Raw genomic sequence first — 27,470 nt, forward strand, 5'->3', positions numbered from 1 at the left:
CTCTTCCAAATCCAACACAAAACCCAACTCTTTTGTAAAACTTCCAAAATCTCCCAGAAGAAATAGCTTATAATTATTCATTTTTTTTCTGTTTGTTTTTCCTTTGAATGTGTGTTCTTTGAGAGCAGGAATATATTTTATTCATTTTATTTTTTTAACTTTTTTTTTAGATTTTATTTATTTATTTGTCAGAGAGAGAGATCGCAAGTAGGCAGAGAAGCAGGCAGAGGGGAAAGGGGGAAATAGGCCTCCTGCTCAGCAGAGAGCCTGATGTGGGGCTCGATCCCAGGAGCCTGGGATCATGACCTGAGCTGAAGGCAGAAGCTTAACCCACTGAGCCACATAGGCGCCCCTTATTTTTTAACTTCTTTAAAGAATTTATTTTAAGTAATCTCTACACCCAATGTGGGGCTTGACCTCAACAACCCCAGGATCAAGAGTTACATGATCTACCAATTAAGCCAGCCAATTCTGTCTTTTCTGACTCTCGGCCATTGAGCATAGGCTATAGTCTGAATAGGGGATGCAGGTATTAGGTCAATTGCAGAGAAAACGTCCATGAAAGGTTCCCAACTAGCCTTTCATAGGAAAGATTTCGCTTTTTTTTTTTTTTTTTTTTTTTGGAATTTGGTCTTTCATCTATCTCTCCCCTCTTATAGGGAAATGTCAGTCCTTTCTAATGCCCTTAGTAAGCAAAATAAAAAATTGTAATTTATGTCGACTTCCAAAAGTATTTTGAGAATTTTATTGGTCTATAAAGTGAAATATGTTCAAAATGTTCTTGGCTATCGCCTCTTAAAAGAAGAAATTGCTCTTCGTACGTCGGGAAAGGGAGAGAAAACTACATTTCCCATAATGCCTCGTATCCGGAAGGAGGTGAGACTCAACACTTCCCGTGATTCCTTATAGACCGGAAGCCGGGACCTTAGTTCTCTTTCCCATCTTGCAAGGTAAGAATGGCGGGTCCCCTCTGCAAGACTCGATATCTGGATCCCCCATCCTTCGCCATCCGAATCAGGAGGGTATCAAGTGGACACCTGCAGGAGTCGGACATGCTCGGGGCCAACTGAGAGCCCTCCTAGACGCTTCATTTGTCTCGCCTGGGTTTGCGCGGGGGCACGAAGTGGGTGAGGTGGGGTGCCAAATAGGCTCCGGAGCTCCCGGCTGCTTGCCACTCTTCTGGGCTGGGGTTACAGGACCCTTCTGGAGATCCGTAGTGGGGTAGTGGGACGGTAGGGACCAGGATGATGGCGCGTGCTCCGGAATGCCCGGTTCGGGTTCCAGAAAACGCCTCTGAGCTCGTCGGAGCCACGTTGAGCTTTGGGGCTGAGGCCAAATGCCACTTTTCCTTCTTAACACATCCGCGACCGGAAATCGCCTCTTGGCTCTGCGCTTTTCAGTCTGGTCTGAGTTTGGGCTGGTGTGTGTGCCTTCCTAAGCCGGATTTCTTAAGTGAGACAGCAGTCTGGAAAGTGCAGAAGCCCTGGAAGCAAGTGGTTTCAGGGTCCAGCGTCGCTGCTCCATAAACTGTGGCGATTCGTGAGATTTCGAATTCGCAGAACAGGAATAAAGATCGAGTGCAACAGGGACTTTTAGCCACTAAATATTTAGCAAACAGTTGTAAGAGCTCTCCAAATTCTTAAAAGCTAACCACTGTGAGGGTTATTGCACGTGTGTGTGGTTTGGGGTTTTTCAGGGAAGGGGTGAAAGGATGTTATGGCTACTTGGGAAGAGAGGGTGAGGGTTGGAGGGTTCGTGGTCTTGGAAGCCTGTCAATGTACTGTGTAGACATGCTTTGTCATGAGATAACTGGAGAAGTCCCTTTTTTTTTTAAACGTGTGTCCTGGTAGATGGCGGGCGAAAAAGCTGAAAAGCCGGATACTAAAGAGAAGAAACCTGAAGCCAAGAAGGCTGATGGCGGTGGCAAGGCTAAGAAGGGTAACCAGAAGGCTAAAACCCCGAAGAAGGGGAAGCCCCACTGCAGCCGAAACCCTGTCCTAGTCAGAGGAATTGGCAGGTACTCCCGATCGGCTATGTATTCCAGAAAGGCCATGTACAAGAGGAAGTATTCGGCAGCTAAATCCAGGGTAAGGGGCGAGGAGGGTCACTGACCTTGACTTCTGTCTTCACCTTAGAAATTTTTGTCTGCCTGACTTTGACGCATTTCTGTGACAGGTTGAAAAGAAAAAGAAGGAGAAGGTTCTTGCTACCGTCACAAAACCAGTTGGTGGTGACAAGAATGGTGGTACCCGAGTGGTTAAACTTCGTAAAATGGTAAGATTTGGAAGAGCCTGTAAACGGGAGACTTGAATACCGTGAGGGGTTTTTGGTATTCTCAGGTTTTAAAGGTGTGCGTTGGCCAGAAAATGACTAATGGAGGATTCTGGGTTTACCACCAGGCCTCTTAAATGTTTGTTGTTTGATCTTAAGCAGAGTTGCTTTTCCTCGCCGGTAAAGCAGGAATAAAGGTCTGCCCCACAGCGTTGGGAGAGTTACGTGGGGCACGAATTCTCTGTGCCGCTGGGCCTGTAGAACAGTACATACCAGAGGACTGTTGCTTGGCTCCTCTACCATGCACAAGACCCAACATTTTCTCAGCATTTGCTTTGTAATTTCCATTATGAAAATATTCCCAGGTGTATTACGGTCATCACAGTTGGAAATTACTGCTCCAGAGGGGATTACTACTTCGATTCCTTGTTACTGTTTTTGTGGGCTAGTTGTCTGTTGGGTGCTAATGTTTGTGGTTGAAGCAGGAGGTTATTGTGTGTTACTTGTCGTACGCGTAATGGTCTGTGTAGGGTCTTGTTTTTACAATAAATGAACCGGCGGTCCTGATCTGAACTGTGGGGTTTTGTTTCCCTTTGTGCGTAAATGGGAGTGATGCGCATTAACGTGGAGGATGTGAACACAATGGAAAAACAAGCCATGCGTCCTTCATAATCTCCAGAATGTGTGTCAGATGTGTTTCTGGAGAAGTACAGTTTAGGTTAAGGTCAGGGACTCCAGGAGAGCTTGAGAGTCACTGCTGTGCTGCAGTGTGTGATGATGAGACAGTGTATGGGAGTTTGTCATTTAATCCCAAGTCTACAGAGGTAACTTGCTTGATGCTTTTCTGTCTTTGCCTGAACACTCTGCTCCTTTAGTTAAATGGATTCCTTCTTGTGTTTTGCATAGGAAAGGATAAGCAGCATTTACTTTTCCAAATTTCCTATGACTTGGGAGAGGTGAAAATGAAATGCAGCAGTGTAAATCATTTAAAGTGGGCGAAAAGGGTGTAGCAAGCGTTCCGCTGTCACAACCAGCTCTACTAATCTGATCTGCTTGTTTAAATAAGTTGGACCTGTGGATTCCTTACAGCCTAGGTATTATCCTACTGAAGACGTGCCTCGAAAGCTGTTGAGCCACGGCAAAAAACCTTTCAGTCAGCATGTGAGAAAACTGCGAGCTAGCATCACCCCTGGGACCATTTTGATCATCCTCACTGGGCGCCACAGAGGCAAGGTGAGCAGAGCGGACGCTTCAGCTCAGGGGCTTGAGGTGCTTGATAATCATGTGTTGACACTCTGGGTAGAGTTTCTGCATTTGCCTGTGGTAGCTGTAGTTCGCAGTGAGGGGGTGGGGGCGACAGTACCAGGAGCCCAGGCACTAGCATGACGCTTTCAGTCCATAATATACAATAAATTATTACCATTTCCTGCTGTTGGGGATACGTATTACAGATGATTTAGATGTCCCTGTACCCAAAAGTATTTATATATTTCGGTTATTTCCTTAGGATAGCTTTGCAGGGATAGAATTACTGAGTTAAAGAAGGTAATAGTTGCTCATTAAAAACAAGCGGGCAGAAGTATTGCTCATATCCACGGGTCGCCCCTGTTGGCAGTTGGTATGATTCTAGAGTTGCTGAGTGGATACATACTTAGAAATTTCCTTTACCAAATTTAGAAGCATAAGATTTGATTAATTTAGAAATCTGTTTTTAACACAGAAATGTCTGATGTGTCTGTTTGATTTACAGAGGGTAGTTTTCCTGAAGCAGCTGAGCAGTGGCTTGCTACTTGTAACTGGTAAGAAGATCCTTGGATTTTATATTCTCTGAAATTTGACACTTTTAAATGTACTTTTGTTCCCACCTACATGGAAGTTCCAGTGTTGAGATTACGTGCCCTATTTCATTGTCTTGCATACACCTGAGTTCTAAGGAAGCAGGTATTTAAATTTTGTGTGGCAACATAGCACCAGGTAACTGCCACCTGAAGAATGGTTGGCTGTTAACCCCAGGGAATGGTCCTGTGTGAGACTTGTAATCGGTCTGCCACTTGGAACCAGAGTACAGTGGCCAAACAGGTAAAAAGCGAACTGTTCACTCTGGAAAGCAGTGCTTGGTTTAAATTTATCAGGGACCTGTGGCTGTGTCCAGCTGTCTCCCAGCTTGGGTGACTTAAGATTTGAAGAAGAAACCGTGGACAAACTGAGAAAGTCTAGATGCTGGCTATAAAAAGGGCAGTTTGAGATTTCTTGACACTGAGTAGAAAATTCAGTACACCAGGTTTCTTTAAATTTAAAGTCTGTTCTTAAGTCGTTGCTTTCTCTTTCCCTCAGTATATTGATTTTTTTCTTTTCTTTAGGACCTCTGTCCCTCAATCGAGTTCCTCTGCGTAGAACACACCAAAAATTCGTCATTGCCACTTCTACCAAAATTGATATCAGCAGCGTGAAAATCCCCAAACATCTCACTGATGCTTATTTCAAGAAGAAGAAGTTGCGTAAGCCCAGACACCAGGAGGGTGAGATCTTCGACACTGAGAAAGAGGTAAGCTTCTCATTCTGTCTTGGCCCCTGATAGCTCCACTTCCCTAGGTGGGAGTGAAAAAAGTTTTCACAAGGAGTTGACAAAGACAAGTTGTTAATAATGAGGAGTATCTGGGGGATGACCTCATTCCAGATGGTGCTGCTTTCAGTGATTCTTAATGGTGGCTGAGAGCTCCGATTAGACTATATTTTAAGATTTTATTTATTTGACAGAGCACAAACAGGGGAGCAGCAGAGGGAAAGGAAGAAGCAGGCTCTCCATTGAGCAGGGAGCCCGATGCAGGCGCCATCCCAGAAACCTGGGATCATGACTTGAGCCTAGGGCAGACTCTTAACCACCTGAGCCACCCAGGCACCCCTAACTGCTACTGTTCTACTGGGAGTTCACACTTGTTTATCCTTTTTTGGGGAGGGGTGGGAAAGAGAATCTTAAGCAGGCTCAATGCCCAGCTCACAGCCCCACATGGAGCTTGATCTCACAGCCCTGTGATCATAATCTGAACCAAAGTCAAGAGTCAGACGCGTTACTGACTGAGCCACCAAGATGCCCCTACCCTTGTTCATCCTCGATGTGTATTAAAGTAGACCAAAGGAAAAGAGCTACAGTTTTTGCTATATTAAAAACAAGGTTATACTATACTACTTTATAGCCCTCCAAGGGAAAGATGATCAAAATTGCTTTCTAAATATCCCTGGGATTTAGTACTTGTGAGATAGGATTCCTGAGTCAAATGGAGTCTGGTACTTATGCCCTACTTTTAAATGATCTTTTCTTTCTCTCCCCTAGAAATACGAGATTACAGAGCAGCGCAAGGTTGATCAGAAAGCTGTGGACTCACAAATTCTGCCAAAAATCAAGGCTGTTCCTCAGCTTCAGGGCTACCTCCGCTCTGTGTTTTCTCTCACAAATGGAGTTTACCCTCACAAATTGGTGTTCTAAATTTCTTACAAAGAACCTAATTAAATAACTGATCAATTCCTTTGTGTCTTTTTTAAAATGTTTATCTGCCTGGAGATGTGGCTTGACTTGGCCAGCTTATAGGGTCTTAGCCTCTGCTGAGAGGAGGGGAAATTGGGAGGGTGGCACCAGCTGCAGGGGAACCGCCTCTTCAGCTTGGTGTCAGCATTTTAGCTTAGTGTCTGGCTTGTCACCCAGCACCCACCGTATGAAATAGCACCATTTCGCCGAGTACCACGGAACAGGTCAGTACTGGAGTAGAAGGACAAACTGCCCTTCAGGCCACAGATTTTCCTTCCTTTGATGATGATACAGTTCTCCCCTGTCGGCCCAACTCAATCATTGCTGTTAGTCTTCCGTATCTAGTTTCGTTTTTTGTTTTTGTTTTTTAAAGATTTTATTTATTTGACAGAGATCACAAATAGGCAGAGGCAGGCAGAGAGAGGAAAGGAAGCAAGCTCCCTGCTGAGCAGAGAGCCTGATGCGAGGCTCAATCCCAGGACCCCGGGATCATGACCTGAGCCGAAGGCAGAGGCTTAACCCACTGAGCCACCCAGGTGCCCCGGCGTATCTAGTTTTTTAAAAGCACATATGTCGAGTATAATGATTTATCGTCCTTTTTTTTTTTTATGTCAAAGCCTCATGTGCTATACATACTATTACACAGCTAGCAACATGTTTTGGACATTCTGTAAAGTCCATCCTCACTGATGCAGAAGGTAGTGTATCATTATATGGATTTTTTTATATCATTTATAATTGTGTACAAGGTAGTAAAACAAATACAAGTGTGCACACAGATGAGTATCAGGTAAATATTTTGGGCTGGGGAAAGATTTATGCATTTTAATTTTAGTAGACTGCTAAACTGCCCTCCCGTGGGGTTTGAGCCAGATGTTCTGTACAACAGTGTCTGTTTCTCCACGGGCTCGCTTACACAACGGGTCCTCAGATTTGGGGTGTTGGCAGTAGATATGTGAAAGATGACCCTGGTGGGTTTTTTGAAGTTGCTTTTATTGGCAGTTTACATTAGGTGAGATTCATAATTTTGAGTGTGGAGTTCTGTGACACTTGTGTAGTTGGGTAAGCATCGTGACTAGGAAAGTTCCCTCGTGTTCGTAACATCCACTCCAGGCAGTCCCTGATCAAACTTCAGTTCCTGTAGTTCTGCCTTTGCAAAATGTCCTACTGTATACTAAGCATAATGTTACTGAGATTTGTTCGTACCCGTGGCTCAGTTCTGTCCATTCCGGTAGATCCATAGATTACTGTTCTAAAATTCACCCACTGAAAGACATTTTGGGTTGTTCACAGTTCCTGGAGATGATGAATAAAGCCGCCGTCAACATTCACATACAGGTTTGTGTGTGGGTATGTTTTCATTTCTGTTGGATGAAAATGCAGGATTACTGGGTTATATAGTGAATGCGTGTTTGTGTAAGAAACTCGCAGACCTTCCCATTTTGCATCCCACCTGCAATGTGTAACAGTTCCAGTTAATCCACTTCCTTCTCAGCACTTGGTATTTCTGATTTTTTTATAATCGAGATGTAATTGACAACTGTCAGTTGGTGTACAGTGCAGGGGTATAACGTAATGATCACTACCATTAGTCTAGTTAACATCCATCACTATGTGTAATTAGAAAATCCTGTGAGGCTTAAATCTAGCAATTTTTTTTTTTAAAGATTTTTATTTATTTGACAGAGGAGAAGCAGGCTCTCTGCTGAGCAGGGAGCCCAGTGCAGGGCTCAATCTCAGGACACTGGAATCATAACAACTGAGCCACCCAGGCACCCAAAATACAGCAACCTTCAAATAATGATACAGTATTATTGATAGTAGTCCCCATGCTGTGTTACATCCCCATCCCCACGATTGTCTTTTTTTTAACTCTAGTCTCTCCACTAGGTATATAGCATGTGCTCTGATACAGTTTTGAAACAAATCAAATGTCACTTCTGGCTGTGGTCTCTAGTGGTTTTTTATAGCTCAGGTTCAGTTCCAAAAGTCATTTTGGCCACAAGGTCCTCTGATTGGCCCATTTTTAAACCTACTCTTCCTCTGTGCCCTTCAGACACCAGTTAGGGAGTAGGTACCACAGGTTACCCCATTTCTGTCTGACCTGGTTTACCTTACAACTGTGGTAATTGTAACAATTAACAATTATTTGTAATAATTGTAACAAACAATTATTTGTTACTGAAAGATAAACTCAGAAGAGCCGAATGGAAGAGATTATAGCACAAGGGTAAGGGTAGTGGGGGAAGCATGTCATCTCCAGGTAAAGGAGGTAAACCCCTCCTGGCTCCTCTGTATTCACTAACCCAGAAGGCCATCAAACATTGTTCAGATTTTTTGTTATTTTCCCAGAGTGTTTACAGATGTTAATCGCCATCTTCTTCCCCACCACATTCCCAGACCCAAACCACACCCCTGCGGTACCTTCCCTTAAGCCTAGGGAGGGCTATAAATTTCAGCCTTATAATCTATTGGACTTCATGGTGACCAGCCCCATCTTGAGGCTGGGGTCCTATTCCAAGTCACTGCATTAGCATAAACTCAGTATGATCTAAAGGAGCCTCTTAACAGTAACAAAAAACCCCTCTATCACTGGGGAAATCCCATGGGTTTTAGGAGCTTTGTGCAGGGACCAGGAGCAAAGACCAAGTACATTTTCGTGTTAATCACATTCCCCATCTCAAGATCTTCAGCTTCATCACATGGGCCTAGTCCTTTTTGCAAAATGAAGTAATATACACAGCAGTCCAGGAATAAGGGCATGGACACATTTGGGGCTATTATTCAGCCTGTGGGGCCCCCAAGCTGTCGACCAAGGTCTAAAGCCCTATTCCCAACTTTAGGGACTCTAACAAACGTTGAACAGAGCTTGGTGCTGCTCTGCAATGCACAATGCAGAAAAACAAAATACATATGAGGAAAGGCAACAATGTTCTGAATTTCCCCATACCTTATACAAGTATAAAACTGGAATTTCTTTGGGAAAAGGTGTGGAATAATTCATTCAAAAGATATCCGAGTGCAGTCAATTGAAAATAGTGCAGAGGTTAGTGTTAGAGCTTTGGGAATGGAAAACACTTGGATTTGAATCCTGGCTTTGCTGCTTATTCATGTACCTTTTAGATAATATAATAATAGGAAATGCTATGGTTCTGAGTATGTGCTAAGCAGTTAAAAGTATATACTTTTTTCTGTGTAATTGTGATAAGATATAACAAAATATACAATTTTTAACATTTTTTTAAAATTATTTATTTGACAGAGATCACAAGTAGGCAGAGAGACAGGCAGAGAAGGGGGGCGAAGCAGGCCGCCGGCTGAGCAGAAAGCCCAATGCGGGGCTCAATCCCAGGACCCTGGGATCATGACCTGAGCTGAAGGCAGAGGCCTTAACCCACTGAGCCACCCAGGCGCCCCAATTTTTAACATTTTTAAGTGCAGTTCCTGTTGTGCAACCATTACCACCAACCATCTCCAGAACTTTTTTTGTCATTCCAAACTGAAGCTCTGTACCCATTAACCACTGATAACCCATTCCCCCTCTCCCCAGCCTCTGGTATCCTAGTCTGCTTGGTCTCTGGAATTAGACTATTTCATGTATCTCACATACAGTGTTTGTGTCTGGCTTATTTCACTTCGCATGATGTCTTCAAGTTTCATTCACATTGTGGCCCGTTTCAGTACTTTACTCCGTAAATGACTGAATCATATTCCATTGGGTGGATATATTACATTTTGTTGATTGTTTCACCCATGGATGCAGGTTTGGGTCATTGAACCCTTTTGACAACCATGAATAAGGGTGCCACAAACATTGATACAGATATTTATTCAAGTTCCTGCTTTCAATGATGTTTGGTATGAATTAGAAGTGCAATTGCTTGGGGGTGCCTGGCTGGCTCAGTCCGTAGAGCATGCAACTCTTGATCTTGGGGTTGTGATTTCAAGCCCCGTGCTGGGTGGAGAGATTGCTTTTTTTTTTTTTTTTTTTTTTAAGAATTTATTTATTTGACAGAGAGAGATCACAATTAGGCAGAGAGGCAGGCAGAGAGAGAGGAGGAAGCAGGCTCCCTGCAGAGCAGAGAGCCCAGTGTGGGACTCGATCCCAGGACCGTGAGATCATGACCTGAGAAGGCAGAGACTTAATCCACTGAGCCACCCAGGCATGTGAGAGATTGCTTTTTTTTTTTTTTTTTTTTTTAACTTGTACGTTAAGAGTCTCTGTAAGCCGGCTACCAGCAAGTGATACAACAGCAAAACACAAAGTTGGAACTTTTAGAAGTCTGCTCTGGGGAGGGATGTTGCTCAGGCTGCTAAGCTGGGGCAAAACACTAGCTGGGACAGTGTGGTCTCAGGATCCCTGGGATCACAGGAAGACTGGGGGTACCTGAGAGCGGCAGAGCTTCCAGGTATTGGAGTGGGGAAGCTGGCTGCAAAGAGTGAGCCCACTCCTGGGCTCACTCCCAGCTAGGGGGTCCTAAACCTAATCACAGCACAGTCAGGTTGACTACTCTCAGAACTGGGGCCCAACAAGTGGCAGAACCAGTGAGACCCCCCTTCCTCCCCCAGGAGGAATGGTGCAGGTGTGCACCACAGGAGTCTGCAGGGTTTGGAGACTCAAAATAGGGTTGTGTGCCTGCGATAGGAGCGCTGGGTCACAGGCTGGATGAGCACGGAGTGCAGACAGACACCAGGCAGACAGGGATGATTGCTTTTCTCAGGGCACACCAAGGAGTGGGACCGCAAGGTTTCCTTGCACCGGAATCAGCAAAGAAGAAGCAAACTCTCTCTCTTTGCAGATGACTCGATATTCTATGTGGAAAACCCAAAAGACTCCACCCCAAAATTGATAAAGCTCATACAGGAGGGGCACCTGAGTGGCTTAGTGGGTTAAATCCTCTGCCTTTGGCTCAGGTCATGATCCCAGGGTCCTGGGATCGAGCCCCACATGGGACTCTTTGCTCTGCGGGGAGCCTGCTTCCTCCTCTCTCTCTCTCTCTCTGCCTTGCCTCTCTGCCTACTTGTGATCTCTGTCTGTCAAATAAGTAAATAAAATCTTAAAAAAAAAAACTCATACAGGAATTGAGATAAGTGGCAGGATATAAAATCAATGCACAGAAATCAGCTGCATTTCTATACACTAACCATGAGACAGAAGAAAGAGAAATTAAGAAGTTGATCCCATTTACAATAGCACCCAAAACCATAAGAAACCTAGGAATAGGGCGCCTGGGTGGCTCAGTGGGTTAAAGCCTCTGCCTTCAGCTCAGGTCATGGTCCCAGGATCCTGGGATCGAGGCCCGCATCAGGCTCTCTGCTCAGCAGGGAGCCTGCTTCCTCCTCTCTCTCTGACTGCCTCTCTGCCTACTTGTGATCTCTTTCTCTGTCAAATAAATAAATAAAATCTTTAAAAAAAAAAAAAAAGAAAGAAACCTAGGAATAAACCTAACCAAGAGGCAAAAGATCTGTACTCAGAAAACTACAGAACATTCATGAAAGAAATTGAGAAGACACAAAAATGGAAAAACATTCCATGCTCATGGATTGGAAGAACAAATATTGTTAAAATGTCTATGCTACCTCGAGCAATCACACATTCAATGCAATCCCTATGAAAACTTTTTTCACAGAGCTGGGACAAATAATCCTAAAATTTGTATGGAACCAGCAAAGACCCAGAAGAGCCAAAGGAATGTTGAAAAAGAAAAGCAAAGCTGGTGGCAACACAAAGCCAGACCTCAAGCTCTATTGCAAAGCTGTCATCATCAAGACAGTATGGTACTGGCACAAAAACAAACAGATCAATGGAACAGAGTAGGGAATCCGGTAATGGGACCTCAACTCTGTGGTCAACTAATCTTTGACTAAGCGGAGAGATACTCTTTATAAGGAAAGAATATCCAATGGAAAAAAGTCTCTTCAACATATGATGTTGGGAAAATTGGACAGCCACATGCAGAAGAAGGAAACTGGACCATTTTCTTACACCACACACAAAAATAGACTCAAAATGGATGAAAGACCTAAATGTGAGATAGGAATCCACCAAAATCCTAGAGGAGAACAGAAACACAACCTTATTACCATATAATGTATTATTGGATTCTGAGGTTCAGGTCTGTGATTCATCAGCCTTACATGATACACAGTGCTCATTACATCACATGCCTGCCTTAACGACCATCGCCCATTTACCCCATTACTCCACCACCATCTCACCTAGCAACTCTCAGTTTGTTTCTTATGATTAAGAGTCTCTTGTGGTTGTTCTCCCTCTCTGGTTTCATCTTGTTTTATTTTTTCCTCTACTCCCCTATGATCTTCTGTTTTGTTTCTTAAATTCCACATCTCAGTGAGATCATATGATAACTGTCTTTTTCTGATTGACTTATTTCACTCACCATAATACCCTCTAGTTCCATCCATGTCATTGTAAATGGCAAGCTTTCATTTTTTTGATGGTTGTATAGTATATTGTATATTGTATATCCAACTGTATATATATCTGTTGTGTGTGTGTGTGTATCTATGTATATAGATAGATAGATAGATAGATAGATAGATAGATGTACACCACATCTTCTTTATCCATTCATGGTCATCTGGACTCTTTCCATAATTTGGCTATTGTGGACATTGCTGCTATAAACAGGGGTGCAGGTGCCTCTTGGGATCACTACATTTGTATCTTTGGGGTAAATACCCAGTAGTGCAATTGCTGGGTCATAGGTAGCTCTATTTTCAGCTTTTTGAGGAACCTCCATACTGTTTTCCAGAGTGGCTGCACCAGCTTGCATTCCTACCAACAGTGTAGGAGGGTTCCCCTTTCTCCACATCCTCACCAACACCTATCATTTCCTGACTTCTTAATTTTGGCCATTCTGACTGGCATAAGGTGGGATCTCATTGTGGTTTTGATTTGTATTTCCCTGATGCTGAGTGATGTTGAACATTTTTTCATGTGTCTGTTGGCCATTTAGATGTCTTCTTTGCAGGAATGTCTGTTCCTGTCTCCTGCCCATTTCTGGATTGGATTTTTTGTTCTTTGGGTGTTGAATTGGAGAAGTTCTTCATAGATTTTGGATCCTAGCCTACTATCGGATATGTCATTTGTAAATATTTTCCCATCTTGTTGGTTCTCTTTTGGTTTTGTCGACTGTTTCCTTTGCTGTGCCAAAGCTTTCTATCTTGATGCCCCAATACTTCATTTTTGCCTTTGTTTCCCTTGCCTTTGGAGATGAATCTAGCAAGAATTTGCTGCAGCTGAGGTCACAGCCTCATGTAAATCATAAAACCACATTGTGGCTGAATGTGTGAATTTTTTTGCACAGCATCTTCAGATTCCCTAAGCAAGAAAAACCTTTATGAAGCAACTACTTTATTCCAAGCACCATGCCAGGCAGTAGGGACTTAGGGATTAACCATAAAAAAAAACAAAACAAAAAACTCAGTATCACCAGTGGCTGACTGACAATAAAAAGCACATATTTCATCCCTGCTGTGGATAGGCTGTGGGTTGGTTTTACCTCAAGGAAGGGATCTGTGGGGCTCAAGTGTGCCACATGTCTCACTGGGGGACAAACAACTCCCAAAGCACGAGCTTCTCTTGACTGATACCAAATTGCACAAACAGATTTCACCTCTGTTCACATAACATCTGATAAAACTCCATTGGCCAAAAGGATGTCACGTGGCCAAGCCAACCTCAACAGGGCGGGGAAATCTACTGCACTCACTCTGGTGGGCCGTCTGGGAAAGTCCTTCTATTAGTCTCCTGAGCTGCGGTAACAATATATCACTAAGTGTGGTTTAAAAAAACAGAAACCCAGTCCCACAGTTCAGAAGGCTGGAAGTCCAACTTCAGGGGGTCGGCAAGGTTCATTCCTTCTGGAGGCACTTCTAGAAGAAGACTCCACTCCAGGCCTCACTCTTAAGTTCTGGCAGTTGCTGGCAATCCTTGGCATTCCTTGGCTTGTGGAGACGTCATTCCAATCTCTGCCTCTGTTGTCACACGGCCTTCTTCCCTCTATGTCTCTTCTGTGTCTCTGTGTCCAAATGTCCTTCTCCTTATAAGGTCACAGTCTTCAGATGAGGTGACCCCGCTCAATCTGGTATAACATCATTTTGACTTGATTACATCTGAAAAAGCCCCTCTGTTCAGATAAGATCACATTCACAAGTTCTGGACGGACATGAATTTGGGGGGAACACTCTTCAACCCACTATAGTCACATAACAAAGGGAAGAGCTGTATAATTTTAATAAAGGGAGAAAGTGAAGAACTGAGGAGACTCTTTCCAGTCTATCACAGAACTACAGCAAAAGCCCAGGGAAGGGAATGATGTTATCTAGTCTGCAAACTGTAAGTTTCTCAGGGGGTTCAGTGGGTAGGGAGGGGGTGAGAACCATGAGAAAAAACACTGTAACTCAACGAGAGCTTGATCCTGAGAATTTTGTGGGCCACCAACAAATTCGATAGAGATCAGAATGTTATTACGGGAGAGGAATTTGATAATCATATTTGCATTTTTTAAAAGATTTTATTTATTTGACAGAGACCCTCATATTTGCATTTTTGAAAGATTCTATATGGACACAGGTTTAAGGAAGACACAAGGGAAAACTAAAATATGTTAGTAAATGGGCAGTTGCAGGAATCTGATCGACTTATTGATTTTTAACTCATTAGAGCCTTCAGTATGAATTTTTATGGAAAAGAAACTTGCTGGCATAAAAATAAGTAACTTTCAGGGCACAGCCTTCAATAATACTAAAATTGTGGGGAATAAAACCCACAAGTGTGACCCTGGAGTCCTAATGCTTCATGACAAGAGAAATAGCCACCCTTGTGCTCATTTCATACAATTTTCAAGTTAGCAGGTGCACATGTCTGTAGTTCCTATGAATGTACGTAAATTTCTGTGTTCTGATTTTCTTCATAGAATATTATCTCGTATATCCTTTACATTGCCATCAAAACTTCAGAATTATTCTTTTCAATGGCTGTGTATTATTTAATTTTTTTTTAAAGATTATATTAATTTTTTTGAGAGAGAGCATGAACCCAGGGAGGGGCAGAGGGAGAAGGAGAAGCAGCCTCGAGGCTGAGCAGGGAGCCCAGAGTGGGGCTGGATCCGAGGACCCTGGGATCATGACCTGAGCAAAGGCATTTTTGTATGAGCCACTTAACCTAATGAGCCACCCAGGTGCCCCTTATTTTATTTTCATTAAAAGACTTATTTATTTATTTAGAGAGAAAGAGAGCGTGAGCGGGGTTGGGGATGTGGGGAGGGTCAGAGGGAGAAAATCTTCAAGCAGACTCCCTGCTGAGCATGGAGCTGAACTCAGGGCTCCATCTCATGACCCTGAGGTCATGGCCTGAGCCGAAACCAAGAGTCAGTTGCTTAAGTGACTGAGCCACCCAAGTGTCCCTTATTTTATTTTAAATGTACATTATTATCTCTCACCTCTTGGATTTTGTACGTGCTATTCGGAAGGCCTGGAACATTCCTCTCTACTACTACCCTTCCTCTAACTCCAGTCATTGCTTTGGATCAGTTTCTGGGCTTCCACCTTAAAGACATTTGGGACTGGATAATGTGTGTGTGTGTGTGTGTGTGTGTGTGTGCGCGCGCGAGCAGGGACTGTTCTGTGCATTGTGGGATGATTAACAGCATCTCCGGCCTTTATTCACTGGATGTTAGTAGCATTCAACCTTACTCATGATGAAAAAAATCATTTGCAGATGTTGCCATACGTTCCCTGGTAGCCAAAATCATCCCCAGTTGAGAACCACTGCTCTCAATCTCCTGTCTGCCCCCAAGTCTCACCCCAAATATGAAACAGGTGCTCCTGCTCTGTATTCCCCCCTCACAGGCAGGACTGCTAACACAGCAGTGTGAGGTCTTCTCCCCCCTTAGATTTTAAGCTTCTTGAGGATAGGAGCTATGACTTAGTTCTAAGAGTCCGGCAGAGAGTAGGAAGGTAACAATTCCTTGTTAGGTGAAAGATTTCCACAGATCAATATCTAGGAGTGAAATGATGGCTCAAAAGGCGTGGTCCCTTCAGGACTTTGGGTATATGCGGTCAAGGACTTTTCCAAAAAGACATGCTGACTTCAAGTGCCACCAACAATCGACGATGTGTTTGCCCAAGAGCTTCACCATCTCTGGGTTGAAATTAAAATCTGATTTCAATTACTGATGAAAAATGGAGCCACATTTAATAGTAACTAACACTTGTTGAGAGCTGCTTACATTTCATGCATGGCGCTAATGGTCCTGCCCATATTAACTCATTTAATCTTCATGAAAGCCCTATGAAGTAGGTATGATTACTGTGAGCCTATTTTAAGGTGGGAAAACTGCAGCACAAATGTGGAATGATTTGTCCGAGGTAACATGCAAGGGAGCTGAGACCCAAACCCAGGCAGTCTATGACTCAAATGTCATACACACTGCATTTCATGTAATGTTTTTCTTCAGGTTACCAACTTTTCCGGACCATCCTCTCTTCATTTAACCAACTCAAGCACATCATTCAACGCGCCATCCTTGGGGAACCTTCCCCACGTCTCAGACCAGGTCCTTGAACTTCTGATCCTTTGCAGAAGTACTTGTTCCAAGTCACTTCCCCATCCTAAGCTTCACGATCGTCATCTTTCCCTGCACAAAGCAGACGCTCAGCCCAAATACGAAGCGGGGGCTTCTCTATATGATCTGTCATCACAGATAGGACTTCTTGCACTCAGGGAATACGGAATTAATGAAAACATAAAGTGCTTGCTTTTCTTTTTGTGCAAACTCCATGACTGTGTCTTTGGCTTACTTTTCCTTTGCGGGGGGACCGTTTCTTAATCTAAGTGTTTGCAGCAGAGGAGCTTTTTTTTTGGCAAATTGGCGAGTCGGAATTTTAAATTCCATGGCAGCAAGGCCTCTGCTGGCCACAAGGCGGCGCCAGAGGACACAGCAACTTTCAGAGCTCCGTGATGTCTGATTTTTTCCAACAGGAGCTGCACTTAATGCTGCTTCATTTAGGGCTTTTCATCAGCGTGGAGGCTGGTGCCTTAGTTATGGTAATTCAAAGGAGCGCCTAGCAGAATTTTCCTTCTTCATTTTTTCAAATATCTCTTTCATCCGATGTCCTTTCCCTGCCGCTTCATAGACCCTCCCACGAGCCAAAATAATCTTCCTTGAATAAAAAAAAAAAAAAAGAAGAAGAAGAAGAGGAAAAAAAGAAAAAAAGAACAGGACCTACCAGATCATTTGGGGGAGAAAAAAAAAAAAGATATTGAGTAGGTGTATGTTTCCTCTTTGAGACTGTGATTAGTGAGATGGAAATAATCAATCTCCCCCACATATTCTGTCAATGTGTGTGTCTGTTAGCAGATGTGCGCGCATGTTTTTTTTTTTTCCTCCTGGTGTTTTGAAAAACCTTAAAAATTAACATGGCTGTTTTGTTTAAAGCTATTTCAAGCTCTATTAAGGCTTTTCAAGGACCACTTATCTTCACGCCACACTCGCATTTCTGTGAGCCCAGTAAGGATTAGAGACTCGTTTTAGACAGTCAGCTGGTACAGAAAAGCCAGCAGAAGGGAGAGATATTGCAAAATCCCAGAGGGGCCCCAGCTTGAGCTGAGGCCAGTGAACATCACGTCAGCAGCTTGGGGAGCAGGGAGATGGTCTCCATCAACAAGCTCGCGGTCCCTTGGAGAGATGCCTCCCAGGGAAAACTGAGGTCCAAAAGCTATTCTTCCTGATTTCTCATGCTTCCTCTTTGCTTCCAACTTAGGGTTGCTCCATTAACACCTTCTCTTCTCTTCTCTTCCCATCCCAACACCCCATTCTCGAATGGAAGAGTGGGAAGGACAATTCCAAAGAAGAGAAATCATCAACCATAAACCTTTCCTTTCTATGAACCTATGATTGTATGTTTCCTGTGTGCATGGTGTGTGCGTGGCGTGTGTGTGGTGTGTGCGTGGTGTGTGTGTGTGTCTATGTGTGTTGTCTTGACTAAATTTGGATTCTCTTGCCCCAGACTTCCAGCATAGAGTTCTTCTGACCAGGGACTTTCTTTGTCTTTCTGACCATTCTAGAAATTCCCAGTAAATGGTCTTTTTTTTTTTTTCCAGAGGGAGTTCTATAAATATTAATTCATCACCTGCCTCATCATGGAATGATGGCAGCCATTCAGTCCTATGACTAACTAATTACTGTTGCTAAAATATTAAATAACTATTCATTATTCAGTCTAAAGACTTTCAGGCCTGGATATGAGCTGATTTCATTAATTGTGGATAAAGGACAATAGTTCCTGGGCGTCTTGGCTCCTGATCCTGGAATATAAATGGTAAGAGCAGGGGAATGTTTCTCTGAGCCACACAAGAAAGTTGTTTAGATTCTAAAACCTGAGCATTTAAAAACCTACTTAAGGGCACCTGGGTGGCTCAGTAGGGTAAGCGACTGCCTTTGGCTCAGGTCATGATCCTGGGATCGAGTCCCGAATTGGGCTCCCAGCTCAACAGGGAGTCTGCTTCTCCCTCTGACCCTCTCCCCTCTCAAGCTCTCTCTCTCACTCTCTCTCTCAAATAAATAAATAAAAATCTTTTTAAAAAAGTAAAATAAAAATAAAAAAATAAAAGCCTAATTAAAAAATTAGGTTTGGAAGTTGTGAGCAAAAGGAGAATGGTTTCTTTACAGCCCAAATAAAGAAGCTGGAGGGCACCTGGGTGTCTCAGTGGGTTAAGCATCCAACTCTTGATCTCAGCTCAGGTCTTGATCTCAGGGTTGTGAGGGTAAGCCCTGCACTGGGCTTCATGTTGGGCATGGAGCCTACAAAACAAAACAAAACAAAAACCCAAAACCCAAAAACAAAGTGAGGACGCTAGAACTGTAGAATGAGACAGACCTGCGTTCATATCTGAGCTTTGATATTTACTGGCTGTGAGACATTCAGTATCTAGTTGAGCTATGGTGTCCCAACTGGAAGGGGGGACAATAATATCATCTCACTCAGAGGGTTGTTGTGAGGATGTGTGAAACGGTCATTTCATCACATTTGCCTGTTTTATTATTTTCAGGGCACTGATCGGCTCTGAACTGTCGGACTTAATGTTCTTTGCTTCCTGTCTGTCTCCCCCACTCAATTGTCACTCGATTGCGACACTTTTCAGCCTTAGAGTGACATCTGTTACACAGCAGGAATCAAGAAATATTTGTTGAATGAATAAAAGGAGAAAGACCACCTTTCCGTGGAATATTTTCAACACGTTATTATAGCTGTCCAGGTCTCTCAGAGTGGGGAGTCGGTTTTTCACACATGAATTCTGGAATTCAGGTAGATTTCTATTCTATATACCTGCCAAGATTTGACATCTACTAGGGGCTTAGCAAATGCTTGTGGAGGGCGCCTGGGTGGCTCCGTTGCTGAAACATCTGCTTCAGGCTCAAGGCATGATTCCAGGATCCTGGGATGGAGCCCCACGTCGGGCTCCGTGCTCAGCGGGGAGGCTGCTTCTCCCCTGCTTCCCCCCGCCCTCCCAACTAAATAAATAAAATCTTTTTAAAAATGCTTGTGGAATAAGTACCATAAAAATGAAATTAAAATCACGATAGGGGGCCCGAGATTGTTGCACCAGTGCTGTGAATATGCATTATTTATTTGGGAGGGAGGCAGTGCAGGATGGATCCTGTATGGGTTTAAATCTGAATTCTGCCAATTCCTAGGCAGGTGCCAGTTCCTTAATTCTGAGCCTCCGTTCTTGTACGGTGGGGCTGTTAATGAAAAGTCTGAAGGGTATACAGTAGATAAATGAATAGATGTATTCTAATTCTTAGGTGCTCGATAGCTTTTATTTATGTATTTATTGCTTAAGATTGTATCCATTTATTTGAGAGAGAGACAGAGAGAGTGACAGCATGAACGGGGAGGACAGGGAGGAGCCCAGGCTCCCCGCTGAGTAGGGAGCCTGTCAAGGCGGGGCTCGATCCCAGGACCCCAGGATCATGACCTACGCCAAAGGCTGATGCTTAACCCACTGAGCCACCAAGGTGCCCTGATAACTTCTATTTTTAAATTTTTTTTTCTTTTTTCAAAAAATAATACTTGCTCTTGGAAGGAAACTGGGAAAACATTCCAAAGTACACACCACAGATCCCCCCAGTCAGCCGGAAATGCACTACTGAGATTCACTCAAATGTTGTATCAGGCATGATACCCTCCAGGCTTTTATTTTACATCTATAGTCATACATGCATGTAATTTTTTTTAAAGATTTTATTTATTTATTTGACAAAGATCACAAGTAGGCAGAGAGGCAGGCGGAGAAGGGGGGAGGAGCAGGCTCCCCGCTGAGCAGAGAACCCGATGCAGGGCTCGATCCCAGGACCCTGAGATCATGACCTGAGCCGAAGGCAGAGGCTTTAACCACTGAGCCACCCAGGCGCCCCATACACGCATGTAATTTTAAAATGTAATCATACGTAGACATAATTGAATTCCAAAATTCCCTTACTATTTTATTTTATGTATTTAATTTTTAAAAGATTTTATTTATTTATTTGACAGGCAGAGATCACAAGCAGGCAGAGAGGCAGGCAGAAAGAGAGAGAGGGAAGCAGGCTCCCCGCTGAGCAGAGAACCTGATGCGGGACTCGATCCCAGGACCCTGAGATCATGACCTGAGCTGAAGGCAGAGGCTTAACCCACTGAGCCACCCAGGCGCCCTCCCTTACTATTTTAGCCTGATTTTTTTCCGTTTAACAATAAATCACTAGCATTCACTTGCATTAATATTCTTCATAAACTTTATTCTGAATGACTTCGTAGTATTTCATCTTACGGTATACCATTATGATGGTTAACTATTTCCATATTGTTGGACATTTAGACTGGTTATTGTTTTTCCTCTTATAAACAGCACTACCTGTACACCCCTGCATATGCGTCCTTGACTACGGGGCTGATTGTTTCCTTTGAACAACTTCGGAGTTGAATTGCTGTATCCAAGGGTATGCACCTTAATGTTCTTCTGATTCATTTGCTTATTTATTCTTTATGAGAACTATTCTTCAGAGCAGTTTTAGGTTCACAGCAAAATTGAGAGGAAGGTACAGAGATTTTCCATATCCGCCCTGCCTCCACACATGATAGCCTCCCTCATCTTCAACTTTCCCCCCAAGATGGTCCATTTGTTGCAACTGAGGAACCTACACTCACACGTCATCATCCCAAAGTCCATAGCTTCCGTTATGGTTCACTCTTGGTGCTGTACATCCTATGCATTTGGACAAATGAATAATGCCATGTATCCATCATTACGGTACCAAACAAGAGTATTTTCACTGCCCTAAAAATCCTCCATGCTCTGCTGACTCATCACTCTCTCCATGCCCCAAAACCCTGGCAACCACTGATCTCTTTCTGTCTCCATAGTTCTGCCTTTTCCAGAATGTCCTATAGTTGGACTCACACAGTATGTAGACATTTTTTTTAAATTTCATTTATTTATTTATTGTAAAGATTTTATTTATTTGATAGTGAGAGAGAGAGAGAGATAGAGAGCGCAAGCTGGGGGAGTGGCAGGCAGAGGCAGAGGGAGAAGCAGACTCCCTGCTGAGCAGGGAGCCCAGATCCACAGTGGGACTGGATCCCAGGACCCTGGGATCATGACCTGAGCTGAAGGCAGACACTTAACCGACTGGGCCACCTGGGCGCCCCTTAACTAATTTATTTATTTTAGAGAGTGGGAAGGGGCAGAAGAAGTCTTAAGCAGAATCCACGCTGAGTGCAGAGGCCAACACCAGGCTCAATCCCACAATAGAACCCAAGGCGGGTTCCATCTCAGGATCTGAGATCAGGGACTGAGCTGAAACCAAGAGTCCCATGTTTAACCGACTGTGCCACCCAGGTGTCCGAAATGTAGCCTTTTCAAACTGGCGTCATTCACTTAGTACCACCTGTTGATGTTTCCTTCATGTCTTTTCTTTTCTTCATGTCTTTTCAATATTTCATTGCTTGGATGGACCTTAATTTATGAATTCACCTGCTAAAGGGCATCCTGGTTACTTCCAAGTTGTGGGAATCATGAATAAAGCTGCTATAAACATCTGTGTGCATGGTGTTGGTCTATTTATTTATTTATTTATCATGGACATACATACATTTCCAAGTCCTTTGATACCAGTGAGTGCTTTTTCTAATCATAAGTCAATACAGGGGCGCCTGGGTGGCTCAGTGGGTTAAGCCTCTGGCCTCTGCTCAGGTCATGATCTCAGGGTCCTGGGATGGAGCCCCGAATCCAGCTCTCTGCTCAGCAGGGAGCCTGCTCCCCCTGCCCCCTACTTGTGATCTCTCTCTGTCAAATAAATAAATAAATAAATAATAAATAAATAAATTTTTTTCAAGATTTTATTTATTTATTTGACAGAGAGAGATCACAATTAGGCAGAGAGGCAGGCAGAGAGAGAGGAAGGGAAGCAGGCTTCCTGCCGAGCAGAGAGTCCGATGCGGGGCTCGATCCCAGGACCCTGAGATCATGACCTGAGCCGAAGGCAGCGGCTTAACCCACTGAGCCACCCAGGTGCCCCTAAATAAAATATTTTTAAAAATTAATCATAAATCAATACAAAGATAGCAGTCTTCACCTCAGCCATTATAGACCAGTCCCACACTGCACAGTAGCTCACATTAACAATTCGGAATGTGTTCTCCTACACATTTTTCTCTACATACATAGTTCTTTCCTTTCGCGTTTTAATAAAATGGGACGGCGTGCATATATTTAAGGTGCATGTCAATCTGTTAAATATTGGTGGAATATAACGAGTTTCAGCCCCGCTAGGGAGCACGTACTGTCAGATGCTGGGCACCAAGCCTTGTGACCGGTGCTTTGTTTTCATCAGGTTTGGGGGGCTTATTGAGTATTAGACATTTTAGTAAATATGAAACACCTACTGTAGGCGCTACCAAGCCCTTAAGAACAACTGTAGCTGTGCCAGATTTTTGCATATATCTCATTTAAATACGAAAGCAGGGAGTGAGCCTCCATGTTCTGCCTAGGGTGGGGGGGTCTGCCCCCTGCGAGAGGGGTGCATACAAGAGTAGGTAGAGGAGGGGAGGCGGCGGCTTCTTCTCCCGGTGGACTGCAGACCCAGGGCGCCCGGAATGTCTAGGGGTAGAAAGAGGGGAAGGTCAGTCTGAGGACAAGACCGAGTAAAGGGCGAGGGACAGGTCCCGCAGACGGGTGAGACTCTGGCAGTCCTGAGAGGCGGGGCCAAGCGGATGGGCGGAGCCTGTATTGTCCGCTCCGCGGGGCATGCCGGGAGCCCCGCCCCCAACATGGCGTCTCACTGACAGTTGGCTGCTGAGCGGCAGAGGCGGGTCCTGCTCCTCAGGGCGGCGGCGGTGGTGGCGGGGCCGGGGTCTCCCGGGCCGGGGGCGGGGGGGATGGCAGCTCGGATCGCCTAGGGCGGAGCTGCACAGGCTAGGCGGCGAGCGGGGCGCTGCAGGCGGGCGCGGCGGCTGCTGCTATGGACTGGTGATCTCGGCTGCTCCTGCTCGCGTCTCCCCCGGGCCGGGCGGCTGCTCCTCACAGTCAACCCCTCAGCCGGGGCCATGGGCTCGTCTGCGGCCGCGGCAGCTGCGGCGGCGGCGGCCGCGGACTCGGCGCAGTGGCTCTCGGTGAAGGAGGAGACCATCTTCCTACACGACGGGCTGATCCGGGTCACCGACCTGGCGGAGCTGCCCAGCGAGATCCTCGGGGCCCCGGAGGCCGCCGACACCGACTTGGAGGTGAGCGAGGCTGCTCCCCCGCCTCTGCCAGCAGATTAGCCCACCCGCCCGGCATCCCCGGGGTCGGACCGTCACGCTCTGCCTCACCCCCACCCCGAGGCCCCCCGAAGGCTACCCCGGCAGGTGTGTGGGCGCGGGGAGGACAGGTCGGGGGCCGCGGCCGCAGGTCCGCAGCCCGCCCTCCTCCCTGCCTCCTCTGGGCCTCCAGCCCGCTGGGGATTGCATTTGTGGTTTCATTCTGAGCGTTCCGACACCCGGCATTTTATTAGACTATCACCCGGCAGGGCCTTCATGCCCTGGCTCTCTCTCTCCCCTCCCCCATGGACCCCCTGGACTCACTTCCAGGGCACACCCAGGTTGCTTAGATTTGGGGACATTTTAATTTTAACGTTGTATACCTCCCGTTTTCTCATTCCCAGTTCTATGTTGATTTTTCTTCCCCTCCGGGGGAGGGTATTGGCAGCTGTCGATCCGTGATGGGCAATCCAGCAACTTCTCTGTGTCGTGCCTCGGATTGACACGGGGCCTTTGTCAGGGAAGCGGGCAGTGTGGACAGCGAGGATGATGCTAACAGGGGTCCTCCGTGCGCTCTCCGCAAAGGGTCACGGGCGCTCTAGGCCTCAAGGCCTTCGTGAGCTCGGAGGGTCGCGGCTTCGGAACTGTGGCAGGTGCGAAAGAAAATCTCCGCATTTGTGCTGCTGCTGGGTTTGGGGGCAGAAGGAAACCAAATATGCTCGGTTGATTAGAACTTTACACCGACTTCGCTTGGTGTCGTGTTTGCCCAGAGGTTGGAATACTGGCAGTATCATTTCATCGAGGCCAGCCGATGCTGACGCTGCAACCCCTCCACTTTGTGGGGTGATATTTTGATGTGTAGGTAGCATGGGGTGTCATGAAATTCTTACTGTCGCAAGGAGGACTCCCTGGGGTAGGGCGCGGAGAGGATGGCCTGTCTTCTGGCTAAAAACGGAATGCGAAGAATCTTTTGTGTTTTGAGGTTTTGCAGGCACTTTGGCTTTCAGCGAAAGGAGCGTTTATAGAAATGGATTAAAACCCATTACTGTGTGATTCTGGAAACGGTAGTGATCCGATCGCGTTGGCCAAGACGTTTGTTTGGGCGTGCTTGAGATGCGAATGCGTTCCACTGTGTTCTGTGTCTGGATTTGAGGTTCAGGTTGCAGCATTACCGTTGTGAACTCTTTATTGACTTATTTTATAGTCTAGCCACCCAAAAGGGAAGATACAAGTTGATAGGAATTCCTAACATAGGTTTATGGTTTTCTTGTGTCTCATTTGGGCCTATTCTAGAAAAAGCAAGTGTCTGAGTGTCTTATTGGCTTGAAAACTCAAAGGGTATCACGGTATGATGGTGGAATCTTTTTATTTAATTGACTTTGTGAAATGTGAAATGTGGAAAGTGGATGCTCTTTGTTCCTTAGAGACTAAGTTCGCAGATCCCAAAATTTTGTTATGTATGTAATATATTTATTTTTAGGATTAAAAAGATAGGAGTAGTTAAAAATACCTGAGCTCTTAAGTTGGCTTTCCTAAGATGTTTACTGCACAAATCTATTATTTGTCAGTGCTTTCCGCAGAAGAATGATCTTAAAGAAAACCTCCCTGGCTTGGATTTTAGATTTTTAAAAAACTCTTAAAGAAAATGTATGTTCTGACCTTTCAGAAACCAGTATGTGTATGGGTAATAAATATGACTGTCAGTGGTAAGGAACTTTTTCTTTCTTTCTATATATTATATTGGCTGTATTGTATCAGTAGAAATGGATAGCTAAGAATGTTTTTGTGGCCGTTAGAACTGTGTTTGAGTGGGTGTATTCACGTTTAGTTATTTAATAATAATATTAAGTATATCCTGTGTGTCAGACATCATCTTACTTAGTTCCTAAAAGGATCCTAGAAGCTAACTACTGTTACCTATTGTAACAACTATAAATGTTGCGCCTGTTGTGCAGGTGAGGCAAGCAAAATGCAGAGTAAGTATGTGACTTGCTCAAGATCACACACAGAGAGCCTGGGCGTTAACCCAAGTCTGTTGGTCTCTAACATGTCTGCTCCTGATCGTAATATCCTCCTTGCATGTATGACATTCATATTTGTAATTATCTAAAATTTCATAATCAGCTAAAGTTAGGGTAGTAAACAGATATTTTTATGTCCTTTGTAGTAATGTATTCATTTTCATATTTGAGGAAGATTAGAGGTTCATCAACTTTTTAAAAAAACTAAATTTTGAGAGGTGCCTGGTGGCTCAGTGAAGCATCTGCCTTTGGCTCAGGTCATGATCCCAGGGTCCTGGTTTTGAGTCCTGCATCGGTCTCCCTGCTCAGCTGGGAGCTGCTGTTCCCTCTCCTGCTCCCCCTTCTCATGTTCTCTCTCTCTCACTCTCGCAAATAAATAAATAACATATTTTAAAAAATAAATAAAAAACAAACTTTTGAAAATGCCACCACCCCTAACCCCTATGAGGTAGACTCTTCTAACCCTCTCCTTCCAGGGGACATCTGGCTGACCAATAGCCATTTCGTCACAGGGTTTTCTAGTTAGATAGACTCCTTCAGTTGACAGTTTTGGATTAGGACAAATTTGGATTAAGCTAATTTAAGATTGGCAAGAAGTGTGCATTAACTGCAGTAGATTCTCAGAATTTTAGAGCAAGAAGGGGCCTTGGAGATAATAATCACTTTCCTCATTTCAGAGAGAAGTTATCTGAGATAAGGAGAGGTTATAGCTCGGTGGTAAAGCTAGTTATGGCAGGACAGATGAATAGATCCTAGCTTTCCTGACTTTGAATTCCAGTGTTCTTTTCACTTTGCAAGTGCTGCTCAAAGTTAAATGTCAATTTGAAAAAAGAACCCACCCTACAAAGTGGATCAGCATTGACTTAACATTTTAATTCAAGCAATAGCATAGCATTTAAATCAAACACTTTCTTACTGGGGTGGTGGCTCAGTTGGTTAAACGACTGCCTTCAGCTCGGGTCATGATCTCGGGGTCCTGGGATCGAGTTCCGCATCCAACTCCCTGCTCAGCGGGGAGCCTGCTTCTCCCTCTTCCACTCTCCCTGCTTAGGTTTCTCTCTCTGTGTGAAATAAATAAATAAAATCTTTAAAAAAAAAATTTTCTTTCTAATGAATTTTAAACAGAAGTGTTTTTTAAAGTTGTTTTTTTTTTTTCAGTAATCTCTACACCCAAGGTGGTGTTTGAACTCATGACCTAAGATCAAGAATCACATGGTCTTCTGACTGAGCCAGGCAAGCCCCTCAGAATTTTTTTAAAATGAATAAATAATGTGTAATCAAATTTCTTCAACAAGTGTTTGTGGAATTCAGAAGTGAGCAGGACCCACTATCCTGGGCATTGAGGATGCAGCAGAGGATAAAATAAAATCTTTGTCTTAAAAAGACTTTTATTTTGTGGGAGGATATATACAATAACAAATAAATACATTTATGTATATGTATATGTAATACCTCAAATGATAAGTGCTGGGGAAGCAATTATAGCTGGGTAGGAGGAATGGGGTGTAATGGTGGGGAAGGATTCCCATAGGATGGGCAGGAAAGGAAAGCACAGAATGGCATTTGAGCAGAGCCCTGAAGGAGGTGAGAGGGTACCCAGATGGCTGCTGGGGAAAGTACCTCGTAGAGAGAGGACAGCAAGAGCCAAGTCCCTCAGAGGGAAACGTAGTTTGGAGCTCTGAGCCCAGTAAGCCAAGGGGAAGAGGAGAGTGGTAGAAGGTGGGGGGTAGGGGATACCAATTAAGTAAGGCTATTAGATAAGGACTTTGAATGTATTAGAAATGCAGAGTGAGGTTTTTTCTTGGTGTTTAAAATAGCTACCTGTATTTTAATTTCTTATTGTTGGCAGA

General features: G+C 44.4%; 2 protein-coding genes across 9 annotated transcripts in view; both read left to right on the forward strand.

Moving 5' to 3' along the window:
* Window positions 1-931: 931 nt before the first annotated feature.
* Window positions 932-5,793, forward strand: RPL6 (ribosomal protein L6). The gene is made up of 7 exons (XM_032876242.1): window positions 932-950; window positions 1,851-2,087; window positions 2,176-2,274; window positions 3,361-3,504; window positions 4,022-4,070; window positions 4,632-4,816; window positions 5,603-5,793. The coding sequence occupies exons 2-7, from the start codon at window positions 1,851-1,853 to the stop codon at window positions 5,753-5,755; spliced, it is 867 nt and encodes a 288-aa protein (XP_032732133.1). The 5' UTR covers window positions 932-950; the 3' UTR covers window positions 5,756-5,793.
* Window positions 5,794-23,234: 17,441 nt separating this feature from the next.
* Window positions 23,235-27,470, forward strand: part of HECTD4 (HECT domain E3 ubiquitin protein ligase 4) — a 186,823-nt gene continuing 182,587 nt past the window's right edge. For all 8 annotated transcript variants that reach the window (XM_032876243.1, XM_032876244.1, XM_032876248.1 and 5 more), the window contains exon 1: window positions 23,235-23,584. In XM_032876243.1, the coding sequence (XP_032732134.1) occupies window positions 23,408-23,584 (177 nt within the window). In that variant the 5' untranslated portion in view covers window positions 23,235-23,407. The remainder of the gene's footprint in view (window positions 23,585-27,470) is intronic.

The sequence above is a fragment of the Lontra canadensis genome, unplaced genomic scaffold (genome assembly GCF_010015895.1).
Source record: "Lontra canadensis isolate GAN:19392208 unplaced genomic scaffold, GSC_riverotter_1.0 scaffold58, whole genome shotgun sequence".
Lineage (NCBI taxonomy): Eukaryota > Metazoa > Chordata > Mammalia > Carnivora > Mustelidae > Lontra > Lontra canadensis.

Coding starts and splice junctions, on each gene's coding strand:
- RPL6 (XM_032876242.1), top strand. CDS start 1,851: ATGGCGGGCGAAAAAGCTGAAAAGCCGGATACTAAAGAGAAGAAACCT. Junction 2,088..2,175: donor ATTCGGCAGCTAAATCCAGG/GTAAGGGGCGAG, acceptor TTTCTGTGACAG/GTTGAAAAGAAAAAGAAGGA. Junction 4,071..4,631: donor TGGCTTGCTACTTGTAACTG/GTAAGAAGATCC, acceptor TCTTTTCTTTAG/GACCTCTGTCCCTCAATCGA.